At 40.2% G+C, this 22,411-nt stretch overlaps 1 protein-coding gene across 8 annotated transcripts in view; it reads right to left on the bottom strand.

The window, feature by feature from the left end:
* Window positions 1–541: 541 nt before the first annotated feature.
* USP40 (ubiquitin specific peptidase 40) overlaps window positions 542–22,411 on the bottom strand; it is a 40,175-nt gene continuing 18,305 nt past the window's right edge. For 4 of the 8 annotated variants that reach the window (XM_074872489.1, XM_074872488.1, XM_074872487.1 and 1 more), the window contains exons 14-32: window positions 22,240–22,324; window positions 20,999–21,069; window positions 19,516–19,835; window positions 18,446–18,572; window positions 17,638–17,695; window positions 16,907–16,960; window positions 15,321–15,409; window positions 14,571–14,657; window positions 13,747–13,783; window positions 12,101–12,165; window positions 11,435–11,509; window positions 8,086–8,212; window positions 6,883–6,977; window positions 5,553–5,671; window positions 5,093–5,158; window positions 4,640–4,850; window positions 4,405–4,500; window positions 3,473–3,567; window positions 542–3,067 (exon numbers count right to left, since the gene is read on the bottom strand). In XM_074872489.1, the coding sequence (XP_074728590.1) occupies window positions 2,959–3,067; window positions 3,473–3,567; window positions 4,405–4,500; window positions 4,640–4,850; window positions 5,093–5,158; window positions 5,553–5,671; window positions 6,883–6,977; window positions 8,086–8,212; window positions 11,435–11,509; window positions 12,101–12,165; window positions 13,747–13,783; window positions 14,571–14,657; window positions 15,321–15,409; window positions 16,907–16,960; window positions 17,638–17,695; window positions 18,446–18,572; window positions 19,516–19,835; window positions 20,999–21,069; window positions 22,240–22,324 (1,986 nt within the window). In that variant the 3' untranslated portion in view covers window positions 542–2,958. Of the gene's footprint in view, window positions 3,068–3,181; window positions 3,568–4,404; window positions 4,501–4,639; window positions 4,851–5,092; window positions 5,159–5,552; window positions 5,672–6,745; window positions 6,787–6,882; window positions 6,978–8,085; window positions 8,213–11,434; window positions 11,510–12,100; window positions 12,166–13,746; window positions 13,784–14,570; window positions 14,658–15,320; window positions 15,410–16,906; window positions 16,961–17,637; window positions 17,696–18,445; window positions 18,573–19,515; window positions 19,836–20,998; window positions 21,070–22,239; window positions 22,325–22,411 lie in introns of those variants that run through there. The other 4 variants (XR_012629404.1, XM_074872491.1, XR_012629405.1 and 1 more) reach the window with 4 other exon arrangements.

Genomic DNA, 22,411 nt, shown 5'->3' on the forward strand with positions numbered 1-22,411 from the left:
CTGCTCCACATGCAATTAGGCAAATTGGAATGAGTTACAGGGAAGAGAAAAAGAAAACACACAATTTTCTCATAGTAAGATTCCCAAAGCTGAACACTTGTTCCTTTACAAGGGCTGCGCCAGGAGCAGATTCGAGCAGAAACAGGCAATCCATGTTTCTTACTCTATGCATAGCCACGCTCCTCAAGATGATTTATGCTCATTCCCTTAAAAAATACATTAGATTAATATATTTGTGCACAAATACGGAGTTGAAATAACGGACAGTAAATACTAGACCACGCTTTCTGAAAAAGAGGAAAAACGCAAGCTAGAAATCACTTTAACTTGCATCAAAATCTCAGTCCTCCACCTGAAGCCAGGTCCTTGCATGGTGCAACCCCAGCCGGGTTGGGGAAACTTCTCGCAGAGATCGGAATACTGATTTAGGAACAGATTGGGAAATTAAAGCTTAATGAAGGTTGTGCCCCGTCCAACGTTAGAAATGAAATCATGCCGTTCCCAATCAATGTATGGGTGAGACATACACAGACAATTCAACTAGACATATATAAATGGCTCTTTATTTTGTGAAGACCACTTGAAAAATAAAGATGAAAGCTTTTTCAGGCTTTGGAATATAACCATCATAAATTGTGGAATCACAAAGACTCCATTTTATAAAGGTGTTCCCTCTCCCCACCCCCATTTTTAATGAATTCTCTCATTGTGGAATGACCCACAATAGTTTTAAGGAAAAATATGCATTTTGAGCCAACATTAGAAATAATCCAAGATTGGTTCAGTGCAGGCGCTGCTACATTACACTTTAACAAAGGCACATACTAAAATCCCCACGTTAGTACGTGGAATCCATATTTCGATTTCTCCAAACTTTGTGTTTTCAAGAAGAGACTCGAGTTATTAAAGGTAGGTGGGAAGGTTGAACTCAGCACAGCTCTCCAGCAAGGAGCTGGAGGAATTCAAGTGACAGCAAAGGAAGTGCAATGCAGTGGAACAATCTGCAAACACAAACCTTCCTTGCTTACCTCGGTAATCAGCGTGTGTGATCACTTCTGGCTCGCAAGAACGCTTGTGGATATGGAAGAAAGTGATGCAAAGTAAGATGGGGAAAGCAATTGGCTGCCTCACCTCAGTCAGAAAATCTACCCATAAAACTAGGAGTTCAAGATTCAAGCGAAGCCCACCTACAACCAAAACAGTAAGGAAATGACAATACCCCCTTCTTGAATGAATTGGCCTAAGAAAGAACTGAAGCACCTGCTGAATTTTAAAGATATGCACAGAAATAAATAATAATAATATGCTTCAAGGTGCTTTTGACTTTTTTTTTTCCCCCCTGATAGCTGAGAGTGTCAGTTTTTGTATGGAAGCTGTCTGAAATACCAGAATATTGTTAAGCCTATGAGAGATCTTCTCACATTAGCCAAAATTTTAGGAGTCTGCTGTACTGGCATCTTCTACAAAATCTTCTATGCATACACGAAACAAATTAAACATCTCTGGTAGTCCCCAAAAGTGACTTGAATTCCTCTCATTATCACTGATTTAGTTAAGGGTACGTCAGGCTACGTTCAAAAGCTCTTTTTGAACAACTGCTTTGCACATTTCAGAACAGGTTTCTGGACATTTGTGCAGTTCGACAGGGCTCTGTAGTGTGTTTGATAGCAGACTTGTGTGTTATCTTCCACCGTTCCACTCTCACCTTATCATTCAAAACACTTAGAATCTGATTATAAACAATAAACTCCATTGAGAGTTTGGGTTAATCTGTCAGTACTAGCTGTGCTCAAAGAAAATTCTGAACCTGATGGGAAATTAGGTTATGAATAGTCATGTACAGTGGGGGAAACACAGTTTAAGTACTGCTTAACTGTTAGAAAAGTTTTGATAAAAGATGCTGAAACCTCAACTTCTAGTAAACCCCGATTCCCAGCCTCAGGGATAAGAAAAATATGCTCTCTCATCAGCTAGTACACGCATTCTCAACCTTGAGATTCAATCTCACAAGCATCTGGTAAACATTCTACTTAACCTTTGATACCGAGTTCACCTAGTAGTCAGCCGCATACATCCCCTTCTGTTAGGGAGGCTGTAAATCAGCTCTCTGACACCAACAGAAACATTTTCTTTTTCTCAAAGGTAACAAAGAATAGTAGAACAATTTAAAAGGTAAGAAATGAGGGAAAGTCCTCTGAATAAGAGTACTGAAAATAAATACAAACCTTTTTCCTGAGTACAATAAAACCCAATTAAGACCAAACATCAGATCTGCCAATTTTTTCTATCCCTTTTGTTAATGAAACTTATGGACAACAGAAAAAGCCCTAGAAACATTAAAATATAAGGTTACCGCACTGTTGTTCCATATCACAAAATATCTTCAGGTTTTAGAGCTCAACAGATTCTGAACTTGCTCTTTTTAGAGACACTTTGTCCAGAGATTTCCACATTTCCTTCATTCCTGAAATCTGACTTGAGCTACTACAGACTTCAGTTTCTATATAAAGAGACAAAAGCCAATTCTGGTTATCGCTAGTAACTTCAGTGATGAGAGATGGAAAAAAATTCTAAAAAAAAGAGATGATTATAACTGCATGAAAAAAACAGCAAACTCTGTAGTGATGGTGCAAAACATCAGCATCTAACCAAAAAAAAAGCATTTAGGGTGATTACAAAACAGTCACCAAAAGGTTATACAATATATTAATCCGTTTTCTCATGGATAAAGTGCATTTTCCTAGCCTGAGAATAAGTACCACATTGATAAAGGGATGCCAAAGCATTTCCCCAAGAGAGATTAGAAGAAAATCAGTTATCCTGAATCCTATATCCAGTTTGTCTTGGTGATTCTTGAAGACACTTCGGGAAAGACCCTCTTTGCTGGTCCAGCTGAGGTACTCCATACCAATTTAGTACATCGGTAGTAGGGTCTGGTCAGCAAATCATATCCTGGTGCTATCTGAAAACACCCACATTGATAGAAAGAGCCACTTCTGGTTTACGGTGCTTAATATTCAGCTTTTCCTCAGAGAAAACATGGTCCTGTAAGCGCTCGGTTTGCCGACTATTGAAAAAAAGAAAATTAAGATGCTTAGTATTAGTGTCGAGCCTTAGCACCAAAAGCAGCATGAGCCTGGACTGGAACCCGATTTCCACCCAGCTGCAAGGTCACACTTACAACCTGTGCAGGGCCAGTGCAGCCAAGGAGCTCATTTTTCATCTCCAGAGGCAGGGACAAATGTTCAGTGTGTTGCAAGAGAAAAAAACAGAGGCTCAGTGTAGGAACATGGCACTTAAAGCCAGGAGTTTGAATTACCTGAGCACTTCCTTCAGGACCACTGGAATTGTGTGCTCTGAGAGCACCCAGCTAGCACAGTCCCAAAAAATTATCCAGGTATCAAGCTAGTCTGAAAAGCGGCAAAGAACAGTTTGCATATTTTAAAGAAAAATAAATGTAAACACTCAATACCTTTTCCTTTTTTCGAATGCAAGCTGCCTTTGTTTCTCTTTTCCAACATCATCTCTTACTGTGCTGAAGTCCTTAGTGTCATCAAGGAGAAGATTCTGTTGTGAAAAAGGATTTGGTAGATGAAAATTATAAACTCAAAATATTTCCCACGTTGCTCAGTTTACACACTTAATTTTCAGAGCATTTCCTCTAACTAATTTTATAGTAATTAAGTTAACTAAGTGGAAAAGATTCAAAAAAGTTTTTTTCAACTCCTCTCTCTAGTTTTTGCATTTAACAGTGAATTAGCCTTATTCAGAGATTTTTCTCCATAGTCTAATGCATCAGGATAGGACATGAGACTTTTTCCCTACTGCTTGTAAACCCAGGGAGTTATATTCTTTCAGAGGTCTCCTAAATAAGCCTTATTGCTAATTCAGAGCTCAACATGCCGCTGCGTAATTCTTTTTTAAATAAATAAATAAATCTGTACTAATTCTTTGGAAAATGTGATGGGTTTAAATTTACAATATGATTTTTAAAGGGCACTGCTCTTGGATTTTACTCAGATTTGGAAAAAAAAACCCCAAACAAACAGTCAATAAAATGAGGGCAAGGAAGAAGATTCGGTTTATCCTGGATGGTGTTCAAGCGTAGAGCCGAAAAAGAGCTGCACAAGAGCATCTAAGTTATTGCCCTCTAGTCCCAGTACTGACACGCAAGGGGAAAAGCATGAAACTTCCACCAGGTTGGTTAAGAACAGAAGAAAATTAAGAAAAAGCACCGGTAGCAACAAATTTCCTATCCACACAACGTGTTGCCCAGATTCACATACCAGTACTTTCATAGAGATGTAGCAGGATGCAGGAAAATCAGGGAGAAATTAAGATAATGCAAAGAGGACAACGCCTGAACCTAATCCTCGTGCAACGACTAAAGCCAAGTTAATTTACCTTCACCCCAATGATATCTCCATCTTTCAGGTGATAAGGCGCTGACTGTAAACTCTCCTGTTTTTTCTTCCGTTTCCTCTTTGAAATTTGTTGGGTCTGAATAAAATCAAAGCAGAAGATTCATACATGGCAGATTTTGGAGATCTACTTAAATACGTACGCTCAAGAACTGCAGCACAAACCAACACATACTTCTGTCAAAACAACAGTTGTCTTTTGTCATTCCAGATCTTACCCAGCTAGATATTGGCAGCCACTCAAATTTTTCAGCGAAGTATTTGGCTATTTCAATTTTATCTATAGGGAGAAAATAGTGAGAAGCCACTCGTTGCCTCAGTGCCCAGGCTGTGCATTCTTTGGAGATATCCCACACCAAATCCGTGGAGGCATAGTAGTCCCTCTCCCCTGGTATGCCCATCTGGACTCGAAGCAGCAGTTCATGGGGGCTGTCATCAGGAAGAGAAAAGAGACTGTTCTCGTGAGTCATGCTTTCAGAAGCCAGAATTCCCAGTTTTCACTCTCTCCTGCCCTCCTTTATTTTTGTTTGTGGAAAACAAAAAATAAGCTCCAAAGTCTTCTCGCATACTGACATCTGCAACCCTGACAGATAGTACTGAAGTTAAAAGCTGCTCAATTAAGTCTCATCTCAAATGCATTGCTGTAAGAAATTAATATCTTGAGATCTTACCCCAAATTTTCTTCTTTTTGCAAAGGTTCTATGCAGATTTCCACTCTGGCACCCAGCTTATAGTCACTGAAAACGACACAAAGATTATATACATTTCCAGTCATATATTCCATGTTCCTGAGTAGAAAAGTCACTCTTTTAGTCAAGTAGACCTGTGCTTATCTGGAAACCCAAAGCAAGAGGCTATCAGGACAGAAATGAAAAACCCAGAAAAGTACAAAAATGGCATTTAAAAACACCTAAAATAAAGCTTAGCAAAATAAGCACGGTATGATCTACTTATGCTCACACCTCACCCCTTCCACAGCTCTCAAGTTAAAAAAAACATGCTTGGCAAAAAAATGAAGTAACCAGAAATGAGCCTTCTGTTGACATTTGACTGAACTGATTATTTCTCCACCAATCCATCCCACAATCCAGTCTGTTGCAATGCTACTTGCATGTTCAATTGGAAACCTACTTGAGTTGCTGCTTGTTGTTTCGTAAAAGTTTGCCTGGGCGCTTACTGTCTACTGTCCATGCTCTGAGAAATGAGGGCAGTGGCACAATCTGCTCCTGGAAGCATGGTAAGGTCATAGCCTGAAAAAAAGAAACATTTCTTCAATAATTCTTGCAGCCAGGCTCCTTGGAAAAAAATAAAACTAATTGATTAATTCTCAATGCAATACTGAAGCAATCAGAAATAGGGAAAGGTATTTAGATTTATTCCACACCAACTGTTGCTTGTGACTTACAGGTAATGGCTAGGATTGACACACTCGCTTTTCAACCTCAAAGCAAGTTAGACTTCACTCCCTCCCAACATTTCTCAACTTAACTTACATTTCAAAAGTACCAAATTTCTTTTTTTAACCAAAATTTGAACAACTGGGAAGGAACGAGGCTGACAATCATTGCCCCAGTCTCTAGCCAAGTGCTGAGCAAGCTCCTTTATGCCCTTATCAAGGCCACAATACCCTTTCCATGCTAAGACAATTCTCCTTGTTCACAAGATGCAAACGGTCAGTTTTGCATAGCAGTAGTTTGGCAGAGACTGAAACTGAAGTCATACCCAGAAGAGTTGGTATGGATCAGAATCAGATGAGACATCCCTCCCCATGCAGTTTAAGTAGAATAACCAACTGGCTAAACAATACAGAGCCTTATGATAGGATTGTTTTATGCCTTTTTGTGGTTTTGGGGTTGGATTTTTTTGGTTGGGTTTTTTTTTTTTTGCTGTTTGTTTGGTTTGGGTTTTTTAGTGTATTAAAACATACTTTTATGGTTAAAAAAAGCATAAAAAGGCACCTTAGTTTCTGATCAAAGAAACTAAGCTATACCTTCCTGATAGACAAACATGGCCTTCTGTGCATCAAAGGAATTCTTTATTCATTAGATTCAACATACAAAAAAAAAAAAAAAAAACAACGTAGAAAACCGATACAGGAACAATGTGGAAATGGAAAGTGGCTTTTTAGGAAGTGCTTGTATGTGTGTGCTTCTCATGAAGAATTTTTACATTGTGAAATAAAGATAGGGCTGCAAGCCAAAGTTCCAGATGAAGTGCAACAAGGCTTTTGCAGGTCAGGACACATGACAGGTAGAATGGCAACTGCAGGGGACATACTAAGGAAGTATCTGAGCTACATGCTCCAACTGCCTCTTGGTACTTACCACTGAACATGGCATATAAGCAAATGCCATATCAGAACATACTGGAGACAAGGGAAAAGGAAATAAAAAATAGGTATTAATAGAGATCAATTAATCACAGTGTTGCTGTACATTTCCAATACAGGAGAACTTCTAACCTGCATCTTCAGATCTTCCAAAGAAGCTTCTCCTGCTATTTCTATACTGCCAGCATAACAAAGATCCATGTCTCTGTGGATGTATTCTGGTGAATCTTTAGATGGGGGGGAAGAGGGGGGCAGAAGAAACAAACAACACAAGAGTCAACATGACTTTGTTTATCATGCTAAGAGATAACAGACACTTCAAGGTGAGATTTCACTTAGAGAAAGGACCTGACCTCATTTATTTTTTGGAGGGCAGTTCAAGAAATGTAACATACAGTCGATAAAATACATTCTGTTAGTTGCCAAACAGGAAGAATTACAACTGACTGTATACTGTAAATTTTAAAACTAAGACCAGTTACTCACATCTGTAACTAGTATTAATTATTAGTTATGACTCTGAAATGCAGAGTGTGTTGCAATGGAAGTTAAATCTGCTTTTACCTATGCTACTGTAATCATCGGGGGAGAAAGTAAAACTCAGAAAAAGTTTATTTGCATTTTTCTCCTTTTCTCTCAAACCTTCTAAAAGGAGAGAGGTCCTGCTCTGCAACATAACTCAATAGCAAAGGAAGAATATTATTCATTCTGTAGAAAGGCAAATCAGTTTGTTTCCCATTTTCCAATTCACAGTTGTCCCCACTTCATTTTCTTCTTCCTTCTCAATCCTCACTTGATTTTCCTACTCTAGCTGGTTTTTGATTTGGATTTGACCTTTAGAAGAACAAAGGGAGGTTTATTACATACTGTATGTAACATCTTTTAAGCTATGTAACACCTACTCATCACTTCTTTTATAGCTTCTCAAAAAGCAACGTAGCTTGAAGTAAATTAAATGTGATATTAGGAGTCTGGCATTTGAAGCCAATCACATCTACGCTCATTCTGTTGATACTTTACAATAATGCCACTGCCTTCAGGTATGGAGAAGCCATTTTACTTACTGACAAGTAAAGAGCCTCTGCTTCAAAATTTAGTGGAGGTCTTACCCTTTACCAAATATAGCTAAGGAACATCAGAACAGTACCATCCAGCATTCATGGTCTTGTAGAGAATTGCATCTGTCTCCTAAGTGCCTCCCTTCACCATAAACTTGCTGAAACTTGTACAGTCACTCATAGGTTTCAGAAGGATTTTAAGGCTTTGGATTAAAATTTTGGTTTTGACTCGAAGACCACAGTGCAATCAGGCCTTTCAAAAACTGATCAAGCTCACCTCCTGCAGGAGACACCTGCAAAGCCTCCATTTTGCAGGTCACCCCATTCACTTGCTCTTGTGCATTCTCTCCATGTTTCTTATGACTTGAAGACTTGAACCACCAGATGGGTATTTTCAGGAAACCCTGAAAAGTGAACAGAAAGTACCAGGTACCTTAGGTGTTCCAATGCAATGAAAAATTTCACCTTTGCCTCAGAAAGAAGGACAAGACTTGTTCAAACCTGAGCTTTTGTAAAGGCAAAGGCATTCATCTAGGATCACACACCATCAACTCTCACTTCCTACTTTTACAGGGACAAGAGTGAAAAAAGTCCAGCCTCACACAGCTTAACCTCACCATCCCGGCTCTGCTGTCATGGCATCTAGCGTTACAGATGCAATGGGGTGACACTGTTGTCTGAAGATTTGGACACAGATATGACCCTGCCAGAGGAAGCTGGGTTTATCTAAGCTCACCAACTTCAGTGCTGTTCTGCTGCTTCAGAAACTCCTGATTTTCTTACCTGCTCTGCATGGCCAGAAAGGAACACTTAAGTTGATACCTCTCTCCTTTCTTGAGCAGGAGAGATTTGCTTTTCTTTCAGACGCAGCTCTGAACTGGGATATTAACACCCACTGCACTGCTGCCGTAAGGTCTTAATTGTTCTCAGAATAAAAATGTGGGATATTAAAAATATCCAGTTTTCATTTATGAAGCTTTCTTCACCACACACTTGCTAAGATCCACATTGTCTGCCCACTGGTATTACAAAGTCTTTTAGTCTTCTGTGTCAGCTTACAATGCCCTATACTTCCGGAGACAGAGTACGGTACAGACCCATATTTTCCAATACAACCTGGATTTGCTCATTAACACAGCAACTGTGCTTATTTCTTTCCCTTCTCTCCACAGCCATAGCTGGGTCACAGTCTGAGGAAAATGTGCCAGGGTATGATGACAGCCACTTATACGAGATTTTTTCTATGCAGGGCAAAAATCTGAGCTTTACATAATCTATACGGGGGTAAAGATCAGATGTTTTATGAAAAATATTCGTGAAGCACTCCAAAAGTTGCTGGATAAACAGGAAATCTTGTAACACTGTGTCTCTGCAGAAAAGGTTTGGCCTGAGTACCACAAAAGCACAATCTATTTGAAAACACAAGTTCAGAGGGAAGGGGTTGATGGAAATGGAGACAGGCATAGCACAGCTGTCAAACTAGATTAGGACTGTAGCTACTCCTATAATGTGTCTCCAGGAATAATCCGTGTTGGTGGCCTCCCATAACTCCCCCTACAACAATACCTGGAAGATACCTCTGGGCAATGTGCAACAGTTCAGGTTTGTCCTAGGACCTGACTGATGTTATTTTTGAAGATGTTCACTCACAGAGAATCCCTCCACCGCAGCCCCAAGGATGCCAGGCCCTTTCCTCCCCTCTCCCTCGGGCTTCAGTGCAGAAGAGATGGCACCTCTCCTGGGTGCAGGGCTGGGGAAGAAGGGCCCACACAAGACTTGGCAATTGGAAGTTCTTTTAGGGAGTGCTGGGAGACCTCGCACAGGGCGGCTGCGCCTCCCCTTCCCACCTGCGAGATGCCTGGATGCTCTGCCCCATCTCAACCTGACATGGGGGGCTGCACCACTTGCAGGGAGATGGGGGTAGGGGGGTGGGGTGTCACTGAGGACCCCCAACCTTTCTTGAACACTGTTGCCATGGTCTCCCCCAGGCCATCCCAGGCAGGGGATGAGGAGGGGGCTGGAGCCCAGGGTAAACAAAGGGAGGTGGAGAGCAGTCCCTGGGCCCAAGGGGCAGCAGAATGGCACAGGGGAGTGAACCCCAGGAAATGGGCCCTTAGCCCCCGCGACCCTCCTTCTTCTCCCACATCTTTCAGGCCACAGGCCCCCCAGCTCTCGAAGCAGCCATATTTAACCACATGCATCACTATCACAGTGGCCTCCTGATGTTATAAGCTACCTCACTGCTTTCTGTTCCAGCCAGCACCCCACCATCAGCCCAGCCTCCACACCCAGCCATCCTGTGGGGTCACCCATTCCACCTCCTGGCAATCAGCAATTATTTTGTTGATTGCCATGGGTAGTGTGAGCCCTGGTCTCCCATTCCACTCCTCTCTCCCCTCCTGAAGGGGTGCCATCTCCTCTGCCCTGAGCCCCAAGAAAAGGGGACCAGGCAACCTGGCTTCTGCCCAGCTGCTGTGCCAAGGTGACAGGAGTTGTCCCTCAGGGAGCCACTGAGGTCCCTGGGGCCTAGAGGTGGGGTTTCTTCACTCTAAGGACAAGGGTGGTTGAACATGAAGCCAGACCCTCCGTGGCAGTGCACAAAGAACAGCAACAGGTCAAGCAGAGAAGTGAGAGACAGCTGTTCCCCTGGGGAAGCAGAAGACCACAGGTCTGCTGGAAGAAGTGCTATCCTTCAGCATTAAGGTCCCTTCCAGCTGCTTCATTGGGAGTTCAAGATTGTTTATTGCCTAATTTTTAAAATCCCAACAAAACAAGAAAAAGGACAGTAAAGATGCTTTCCTCCTCTCTTATTTGGTACTCGGGCAACTGCACGTGGACTCCTCTGTCCCCTCCTGGTCTCCCCAGTCCAGGAAAGAAGACACTGATGGGTGGGGTGTGGGCCCAGCCCAGGGCCGTGGAGATGGTGAGGGCAGGCTGAGGGAACTGCATCTGGTCACCAGGTGAGAGACCCTGGGGCAGGTTGCCCAGAAAAGTTGTGGATGCCCCATCACTGCAAGAGGTCAAGGTCAGGTTAGACGGGGCTTTGAGCAACCCAGTCAAGTGAAAAATCAGAACGAGGTGATCTTTAAAGGTCCCTTTCAACCCAAACCATCTTAAGATATTGCTTGAAGTTTTCTTAGCAAAGAATGCTTCCATTTGTATAACCATCACTGGCAACAGGGTCTCCCAGTAGGGCCTTCCATGTTCAAAGGCCATCCTCAGTGCAAATCTGGACTGAAGGCAAACACTTAAGTTCCTCTATTTTTATCATTCTGTGCAGAAGTAGTAGCATACGAGTTGTGCCTTTGCAAGAACCTTGTATGCCAGAAATACTGATTTCCTCCAGATCTGTTAGCCTTAACACATTTCTAGGCAAAGAAGCTGCAATGGGCAAACTTTTTACTACAGAAGTTGAAAGAAGAATAAATATAGATGGACTAAGAATATGATAAATGTTGATTTAAATCAAAAAAGCTGTAAAACTACAAAAGGCATTATCCATTATGGGTGACCAGAATTTTTCAACTGAAATATTTTTAAAGCAAGAGAAAAAAAAGAAATGACTATCATATTCAAGTCTCCAGACACTGTCAACTGACCAAAGAACACAATCTCTCTTGCTTTACCTTTGGTGGAAGCTTTCCTTCAGCTATAACCAAAGTATCTCCTCTGCAAACATTAAGTTCCTTCAGAGTGGCATTCTGTGGGAAGAGAAAGCACAGCACGCTTGTAAGTTCACATGTTCTTGAGCTTTGTTTCCTAAAGTATATGTTGGTGTTTTTTTAAGCCATGCTTGTCAAAGGTCCGAGGTGTTTTACTTTCCCACCAAAGAGCGCAGAAATACCCATTTAACACCCACTGCTTGGAGACAGCTTTGCAGCAGCACACAAGTATTGCACCTACAGGAGCCTGCTCTGCAGGAGCCCTTCCAGAGCACCCTGGCGAGCCGTGGATTATGTCTGCACCTTTGCAGCTGACCAACTGACCCCTCATGCTTCTTTGAAGATGTATCTTTAAGGTACTGTAAGCCTAGACTTTAGGAAAAACTATGTGGATATAGCTTAATCCTAGTCTCTGAAAATAAGAGGCAGGCGCAGAGGATTTACATTTAACCACAGGTACCCCAGCACTGTCTTCGTAAGGCCCTGTGAAAATAAAACAGTGTGTGTACTAACGTAGCACACACAAAACCACCGTGGATTTGCTGTAATGCAGCTCTCTTCAGCCAAAGTCTCTACGGAAAAATGGAGTAAACTACCTCATGATTCAAGTCAAAAATAGGATCCTCTTACTTCCTGACTTAATGCTTCCCCTGCTTCATAGCACCAGTCAATCCTTCTCAAATGCCAGTTGTCACCTACCGAAAAACAGAAACATACATATGGAAAACTAAGTAACAGCAATGCTGTTTCAGAAAAACATACCAAAACTCTTAAGCGTTAGTGTTTGTTTGTTTTTTAAACACAACTCTGACAAATTGAATGAAATACCACCTTCATGTCCTTCCCCAGACCCTAGAAACACTTTTGCTGGTCTTCTCTTATTTGCATAAATGTCTCTTTCTCACCTACCTGATTCATTTCCCTGGTTTAAGAGGAAAGCAAAGGAATTCCCATGACAATTTACCATTTGAATCAATGACAGGCTCATTAAAATGAAAACTATAGTATAAGGAAAAATCCAACTGCCCCTCTCCAGCTGTCTACAAGACTTCACATTGGAGGAAAAAAAAAAGATTATGTAGTCCAGAAACTGCAATACTTTAGATTTAGCATGTATATATAAAGTGCATCAGGTACAGAAGTAACAAATACAATTGAACTTTTTAATTTGACCAAAACAACTGATGAGAATGCACTTTACTCTTTGCAAGGCACAAAATTTGGTTTTTGTAACTAAAAAAACCCAAGCCCAGAAGGAATCTCATCATTAAATTCTGTGGGGAAAAAAAACCCACCTTGCAGTCTTTTTAAAGAATAGGAACATCAAAATCCACTGAAGTCTGACATTTCTTTGAATGAGAGCAGTCAGACCATGAATCTCTACACAAGGCCAAATTTAGTTGTTCAAAAATGGCAATATAGAATAAAGCAATAAAAACAGAACCATTGTTTCCTGACAATAAACCTACACTCTAGGGAAATGAAAAAGGTTAAGTTTATTTCAAGACATTATTAACTACTTCAACTCATACATACATGAACATATGGGCACAAACATTTAATTTTCATTTGGGCTACTCAATGTATTTTCTGACAGTAATGTCTTTCAGGTGAACTTTTTGTGTTTTTTGGAGCATGGCTGAATTTGCAGCCATCACTCCACTGTAACACAAATTCTGTATTCAATGAACATTTAGAATGAAAGCTAGAAACAACGCCACTCCAAGTCTCTTCTCCTCGTTCCTATCAGCATCAACGGAAAGAGATGTTCAGCCAGGAAATTCATGTGTCATGCTGGTGCTGTCTATATCTTCTCTTTAATCCTCATGTAAAAGCTTAGTAACCAGTAACTGCTACCACTCAGATTCCCACATAATAGCCAAACCGTGATGTCATTTTGAATAACTTGTTTTTGCAAACTGACCAAAAATTATTTTTTACAGTTAATCTCATGCAGTGGTTGCCACTACTTGTGAAAGCAGCCAAACCTACAGACAAGCAAACAGTCTACAAGACAAGCAAACAGTCTATGAACTGTGGATTTTGCTATATTATGATTAAATAGAAAGCTTGAAAACTGATTTTCAAGAGCAACTGCACAGCCTGCATTTATCAGAACAAGACTGCACATTTATAACTCTTTCCCCTCCCCACATTAAAATGACACATAGATCATTGTGACAAACATACAACTTGTAAGTTTTTGGGTAGCAAGAGCTGTCTTAGAAATCTGGAAATCCCTTTTAAAAAAATCATTAAATAACAACACAACTAACCTGATAATCCAGATTTTTCCAGCATTAAATTTAGACACTGAAAAAAAGAAATATGGTTAGACTTGTCTCAATGCATAGGTTGGGAAATAAAAAGTTTTCAGCAAATCTACACTAGAAGTTTCTAACATAAAAACTGAGTGACTGATTCCTGGTCAATTCCTAAAGACAATACAATTATACAGACATGATGTATTTGAGCTATATATTAAACCCTTCAAGTATGAGATTGTTTTCAGGGAAGAAATTTACTACATCAGGTGAGTTAGCTTTTACAAACTGTGACAAAAAAAAAATCTGTGCTGTCAGTTTGTTGCTTTACTTGAAAAAGTTTTGTCCCAGAGTTTGAAGATGCACCTTTTAGAAATCAAACCTGCAAACTCAATACTTTCCAGCCACCACTTGTCAACATTGGCAATCTGTGCCAGAAGCCCAGCTTGGCAGTCCCGCAAACTGCTCTGCTCTGTGTACAGCTCTTCCTGACTCCTCTTGCTCCAACTCTGTGCATTCAGAGTTTGAAGAACTACAAGAGAACTGTGGCAGGCTCTGCCACAATTGCGTATGATGCTGAGGACTGCTGTGTATAAAAGGAATGGCTAGCCATGCACAAAGTAGTTGGGCTATGTTCATTCTCAGGAAAAAGCAAGGATGTCTCTTTACTACTTGGTGAAAGATCAAGGCATTCTTCCCTGCTGGCCTTTGGGAGCTGAAACTCTTCCCTGGCCTCAGTGACTCTTGAAGTGATGCACAGGCATAAGGCAAAGTTCTCCAGGAGCAGCAGACCTGACCCAGGCATGACAAAAGCTTTTAAAAGCACCTAGACTTACCTCTTTGACTGAGGCAGTCTCTTCCACAACTATCTCCATCTCAGGGCTTCCATTCTGGTCACTCCCAACAATAAAATATAAGAAGAGCTAAAAAAGCAAGTATAAGCTATCAGAATGCATATTTAAGTATGGAAATACTGTGAAATAACACCCCCTAATGCAGATATATACCAGCTATTGCAAGCTTGCCATCAGTCGAACAGCACTGAAACTACTTTAGGCTAAAGCAAACAATCTAAGCAAGGCAAATAGAGGAGCACACGCAACTGAGTTATGGCCATCAGTACAGCTTCATTAACCATCTGTACGTGTCTGCTGCTAATGAGAGATATAACCTGCTAGCACTCTGATCTTTAAAAATATACAACTATTTCTTCTCTTCCATTTTTACAACTTACAGGTATCAAGAGCAATATCCCCCTTTTCTTTCTTTATGCTTTTTTGCAAAAGTATATGCACATCAGAGCACAGAAGTTGGGCAACCACAAACAGACAAATGATAAATGATTTACCATTAGTCATATGAGCTATATTAACTGGTCGTGTATATGCTCTTGGCCTTCTGCAACCGAGATAAATGGTGTGACCCTTCATGCTGATATGTATAACTCAGTGTCACCAAGCATCTTTTTCCGTGCCATTTAGAACCATTACAAGAGTAAAAAGAGGACTACATGAAATACTGGGAAATGCAAATATACAAAACATAAAAGCAGCACGAGATTCTCTTCAGTCACAGTACTACTATACCTGAGTGGAAGTTGGAGCTTTCCCACGACACAGCCCTAGCAAGCTTCCCATTTTCAGTTCTGCTTCCTTGACAGTATAATCCTCAGGCACTTCAGGGAGCACAAAAACATGGAGAACATCATAAGCTTCTGCTTTCTGAAAATATCCCTTCTATTATGCTACTCTCTAGAGTAAGATAAAAATGTTCAGTGACACTCAAGAGAACCTCACTTTCACAGTGTTGACATCAGATCTGTAAACCTCCTATGACAAGAGAAAAGCAATATTTGTATAAAAGTTCCTCCCCACCACCCCTGTCTATTGTTTGACCACTCCCAATGTGAATTCCCTTTCCTCCCCAACCATACAGCTGGAATTTCCCTCGCTGAAGCTTGTCTGCTGCCTCTGATCCTTTCCATGTGCTCCTCTGAGAAGAATCTGGCTCTCCCTTCTCTATAGGTCCATGTTAAGGAGTTAAAGGTAGCAATTACCTCTCCTCCCCTCAAGCCTCTTCCTCTTCAGGCTGGAAGAACCCAGCTTTCCCTCCTCTCTCATATGTTCCAGTTCCCAGACCATCCTTCCTGGGTGCTCTCCTTTGGACTGGCTCTAGTTTGTAAGGGCTCCTTTCTCATGTTGGGGAGCCCCCACAATGGACACAATACTCCAGATGTTGTCTGACAAGTGCTGAATGGAGGGGAATTAATCTCTCTTTGGCATCCTGGCTGTGTTTTACTATGGCAATATATTAGCAAAATAGCAGAGACACAGAAAATGTTTCCCAGCAAGCACAAAGCTGATCCCCACTCAGTTTCTCACCACTGCCCCAACAACGGCAAAAGCAAAGCTGGGGGTCCTTTTCTGGTGAACACTGCCCATCAGGAGCACAATTATATAGTGACAGGTGGTACTGCATGCTTATCTAAATCGAAGAGCAGGCTATGGCATGAACACGTTCCTCCACTCTTATGGAAGCGGAAATTCTCATGTTATTCCGTGTGCTTCATACACCACAGACACAAGCTGCTTTCTCACAGTAAAGAGGAACTTAACAGTGCTTCCTCCATCACTACAGCGCTCAACTTTGCTGCTCAAGCTGTTCTGAAATCCAGCCTTGCGCATCAGCACCCTAACAAATACATTTAGTCCATTTTGTTTCAGGAAATAGAAGTTAGAAAGACATGGAACAATGACTCTCCTTCCTGGAACATCTATAAACTTGCTCTGTAAATGTATTAAATATGATTCAAAACAGATCATTTAGAGACTTTTCAATTTATAAAATAAGTATGGGAAACAACTTTCTGTTAATTCCCAAAGCCTCGAAGCATATGGCCAGTGGTCAAAAAACAGCAGGTATGCTAATCAGTTTTACTCATCAGGGGTGCGAGTAATAAACTTAAATGTTCAGCTTGGGTTTAACCTCTAGCTTTGTATCAGTACTGTTAATAAACAGTAAAACTGGAAAATAAACCCCACACAACTGCTTCAGTTAAGCCTGGAAATTACTGGAGTTGTGTGTGTGTACTTCTCCCAGGAAAGGATAAAGGGAAACTTAAAGTCTCCCAATGGAACTTCTTAAAGAACGATGATTAAATAAATAAATTTACCTGGAGAAAGAAGTTTCCCATTTCCGCTAACGGGTCTAAGACAGCTATCATTTGCTGTAACAAGAAGGGCAGGAAAGACAGATAGATATATTACATAATTCAAATAAGAAGAAATTTGGCTCAGAAGCTTAGACAGGTAACATACTTAAGATTAATGACAACAACAGGTTTATCTTGGACACCTCTCTCTGGAGGTATCACATCAAAAGTCCAGTTGGAGAGATATTTCTAGAGACTTCATGAACAGTCTCAAGTTTTTATCCTTTCAGTGAAAGATTACTTTCTCTTATGAAGCCAGCTGTTAGCCACAATCAGTAAAATATACAGAACTGACCACGTGCTTCCAAAGGTAAAGGCATCACAAAAGCTTTAAAGAAAGAAAACTGGAGTGTCTTAAAATGAATAAGGTAAAAAAAAAAAATCTTCTTCAATTCTTAGTGTAATACTTTAGTAAGATGACATGGTTATTCCTACTCAAACAGCTTCTGAAAAATAAGAACTTCATAAAATGTATTTTAATCAAGAGTTACACTGATTTGTTTTAAGCTAGGAAAAAATAGTAATTTTATTCAAAATTAGATTAATTTTAAGTCCTTTCACCCCCTTTCTTCCCCCCAAAACTAGTAACAGCAGTGGATCTGCTGTTTTGAATACACTGATGCAAAAAGCAGGAAGCTAGGCAGTAAATTCTAACATTATCAGATCCCAAAGTAAAGCACCTGAAGACTTACCTAGTTCCTCCTCTAGCTGAAGCTCCTGTATTGCTTTCATTTTGATATCTGACATCACCTAAAAGAAAGCAATATTAACACCTCTAATACAGAGTGCCAGTAACACACCTGCTGCTCAAATGCCAGTCCAAAAGGCAGCCTTCACTTGAAAAGCATCCTAGTTATGTTCTTATTCCTGTTAACACTACACACAGCTGAGAAAACACTTCTTTATCATCATACTAAATATATATAATAAATGTACTGATATTGCAACGCATTTGTGGAAATTTTCCTTAAAAACAGTATTCCAAAGAAAATAAAGTGGTGTTTAATTTTCTGATTTATCAAAAGACTAATATTTCACAAAGTAATTTTGTGAGCAAAACGAACGAGTATTTCATATTTTCTATAACAGGAAATAATTTTAAAGGCAGAAAACATACCAGAGAAGCCCACCCCTTAGGGAAAACCTGCATTTTCTCCTATCCTACGTTGAAAGCAAGAAATAATATTTTCCTTCTCTTTTAGCTTTTCTTTACTGACATAGCCTCACCAAACATACATTTACAGGATGGTCCAAAAAGAAAATTGTTTCAACACTGAAACACACTCATGTAGATGGTACTGGTTTACATTACCTGCATTACAGTCTTATTACACAGCAAAGTATCCCAGTAATGGTAACTCTGAGTCACATACTATTTTCATCACAGAAAAACTTCAGCCCTAAGGCTGAATCCACTCCTTATTAACCAGTCTAAGTGCACTGGACAAGCTTTTCAGGGAAATTGCCTGTGTTATATCCCTGAACAATTAGTCTCCTTACTGTTTCAATAGTGGCAGTAATTTTAACGTGTTTCTCCTCCTCTTCTGTTCTGCAGTAGTTTTTAACTTGGAGCCAGCTGATGTCATATGTAAATGCAGTCAGATTGCCACTTGACACATTCACGAAGCTGTAAAAATGAGCAGTGCAAAGACGGTCAAGGACAGGAAAACTACACATTGTCTGGGCTAAATCACTACATACCAAAGCCCTCAAACAAACCGGTAATGCCCAGGTCATTAGTAGTGATGGCATGTCACAGAGTAAGAGTCAGAGGCCTCAGACAGCATCCAGACACCTTTGGGCAGGTTACTGAACAAACCAGTAAAAACTATGTTTTGGTAACTGGCTTTCAATGGGACTTAAGCTTCTGAAAGCACTTCAGAGTCTAAGTCACTTTCTGAGGCTGGATTTAAGGTTTCTGGGAAAAATATTGTAAAAGCATCCCTAGTCATAACAAAAATTTGAGATTTTCTCTGTCTGCTACTGTACATAAACACAGCAATAGTTCTTGGTGAAGAGCCCTCTCACTGCTTGATTTCACCTCAATTTTTCAGTACTGTTTCAACTAGGAAGTCAGAATTTATGTAACAAGCACATACACGTGTCTGAAAATGGGAACTTAACCTCAGAGCTATAAACTGGGAAATGAAATAAAACCAGAAATTTCCCCCTGGCAACTTCAGATTCAAGTGGGAGATTCAGCAGAGCTGCATACTCTTCTGATACTGTTCTGTTCTGTCATCCCACCAAGTCCCTTAGAGAACCACACAACTCAAACCTCAGAAATTCAGGTTATGCCAAAGATTTGCCAGAACGGGCACAAGTTGTTCTCGCTAGGTTTTTCCACGTGTCAGTCAAAGGATGCGACTGCATCTGCACTTCAAGAGCAAAGAAATACCTAATAGTTGTTAAGTACCTGATCTCCAAAACTTAAGATTACATTATCTTGAATTAAAAAGCTCTAAGTGACAATTAATTAAAAGAATATATATAGCTAGCATAATTTTATCTAATCAGATTTTGCCAAAATTGCCTTCCTGTGTAATTATTCTTGTAATCAAAATGGTTACCTCTGGTCATGGCTGTCTAAGATTAGTACTGAGCATCCATCTGTCAGGCCAACACTTTTGACTGTTTCCTTCATATCTTCTTCAAGAAAAACCTCCCAGTTCTTGGCTTCTTTATCTGGTCCTGAGCCATTCTTGAGAATGATTCCTCCTAATGGTGCTAGGGCTCTGCGCAAATCACCCAGCTTTGTGCTGCACGAAAAGACGTGCTGCGATTCTGTGAAATGCTGACCCTTCCCTCCTTCGTTATACTCTGCTAAACGAAGAACGTTTACAACCACGGGTGCGTGATCAGGGCCTGTCATCACCTTTGTACCACCAACCTGAAGTAAGGAATGCAAGATTTATGCAGTGGTGATCAATAAAACACAGAAAAGACTGGACAGCAAAAAATGACAATAATAAAATTATTGAGACAAAAAGATGGACCTTCTCTCCTCATTAGAAATTAACCACCTCTGACTAAATGCCTACTGAATAAACAGAGTAACTCAAAGATGTTGGGAAGAGAAACCATAATGCTAAGGTCTGTTCCAAGCCTGCATTTATAGTAAACATATGGGTAACAGTAGTAGGGAAACCAGTGGACACTTGGTCTCCATCAGATTAAGAATAGAAGAATTTAGTCCCCCAGGATATTAAAGAACGATCCAAAAGTGTGACTGAGTCAGATCTAAAGAGTTGGATTTTAAAGTCTGGCCTTTCTCATATTCAACCTAGGCAAAGAATATAGTTCCTTGCCAAAGACAATTTAATCGTGCAGGAAGCTGGAGTAGCAAAGACCATACCAAAAAGTACAACCAAGACAAGAATGACACTGTTAATAGATGTCTTCTTTTGGTTTCAAGTTGCGTTTGGTTTTCTTTTTTGATAAATCAGAAAGAAAATGCATACTTTTACACCAAAAATCTTTTAAGTAGTATTTTATTCCATTACAGAGATGGAATAAAATGTTGTGTTACATAACCATGGAGGCAAGCATTTGTAAGTTAAGCAGAAGCCTTAATATTAGAAGGAAGATGCAACACTAGAAAACAGCACGGTATTTCAGGGAGACCACACACAGTAGTAGTCATTGACAGGTCTAATTTTATATGTGAAACGATTTACTACAGGGCATAAGATTTTGTTATTGCATCACTATCAACTGACCTCCTTCCAAGAGGCACCAGATGTTTTCAAAATATACTCCAATGTAACCGGCATTGGATATCTACAGGCATCTATCAATCTGACCATATTGCATTCTGCATAGTTTAATTCTATTTATAATTTTATCAAGCAGCACACTGTACAACATTCAGGATATACTGACAAGCTGTAAAAACACAGTATCCTAGACGAGGCTGAAGAGGTGTCCCCAAAGCCAACGTTGGTATGTCAGCAGCACACCTGCAGAACAGACTGACGTTTCCAAAAACGCGTCTGGAGAACGTGTCTTATCCCTTCAGAACTAACAAGGAGAGAGGGCATTTGGTTTTTTTACCTCTTTCCCATTCCACACAAAGACATCTGCTCCATCAGCCAGCCCAATGCCATCCAGTGTCAGCTCGTCTCCTAAAAAGGAGCAAATCATCAAGTTCTTGGCCCCCACAAAACAGACAAGCAGGGTCAGCTGGTAAATTCAAACATGTTGGCGCGTTCCACTCTGGCTCAAGTGTATCATGACAAAAGGCGCCGTGTGGTCAGCATTTACGGTGGTAAGTTAGGGTTCACTCATGTAGCAAGAGCAACACAAGTGATAACACACCCCTACAGCACTCTCACCAAGTAAAGAGAGCCGAAGCATGAAGGTTTCAATTCAATTTCCCTTGCAAACCAAGGCCCAAGTTAGCACTTGGCAAAGCTGCTTGGTCAGGATTATCTACAGGGTATTCAACAAGGAATCAACAGATTTAAAACAAAAAGGTTGGATTTAATAAACGAGCTACATACTGTACATTCCAAGCCCATTCTTCGAAATACTAATGCTCATGCTGTAGTTTTTTTCACCTTCTTACCGTCAGATTCAGATTTTTTGAAAGTCATTGTAATTTAAAGAACTGTATTAGCATGTGGAGGAATATTTACAGCAGCTATGAGTGCCTCTGTATTTTAATGTCAACATCATGGAAAGTTGCGTTATGTTGTGGTAGTACCCTCCTTTTTTGAAACAGACCAAAAAGACTATAAAATTTTAAAATGGCTGAATTGGCTTTTGAAGACTAACAGTTAGAATTGCATAACAATGCAAACCTGGAGACAGAACTCATGATTTTAAAATACTAATGTACTCTTAATAATAATACACTCTTCATGCAAGAATTTTGCTTTACAAAATTCCAACTTCGGCTTAAGTCTAATCTACATTCTTCTTTGATGTCACCCTGGCTCCTCTCTTCTATCCTCTGCTCCACCTACTAGGTAAACACTATGAAAACAAACATCCATAAGCAAATCTAGGTCAAAATACAAACTGATATATTTTTGTCAGCAAATGTGTTTAACTTGCATCAGATCTGCAGACTTATTCCACAACAAAAATTACATATAAAGGTCTCAAAAACCTTCATTTCACTAATAAGAGCATCCTAAACAACTTAACAGCAGTGGACTTGCATGTAAGTTTGAGTCTGAAGAGTGTTCAGTAATACATGTCTCCCAAGATGTTTTACATATGAAATCCTCAACCTCTGCAGTAAATGCAACAGATAAATAACACGGAAGCCTTGTACGTAGTAGTCTTACCATCAAGTATCTGGTAAAGATGCAGTCCTGCTGGTAAAGGTTTGGCAATACTGAGAATCATGTCTCCTTCCCAAGATTCCAACATCTAATCGGGAAGAATAAAAAAAAAAAAAAATTATATGAAACACCAGCAAGCAATACCTCAGAATTGTAACTTTGCTGAAAGCTGTTA

This window comes from Strix uralensis, chromosome 6, assembly GCF_047716275.1.
Source record: "Strix uralensis isolate ZFMK-TIS-50842 chromosome 6, bStrUra1, whole genome shotgun sequence".
Lineage (NCBI taxonomy): Eukaryota > Metazoa > Chordata > Aves > Strigiformes > Strigidae > Strix > Strix uralensis.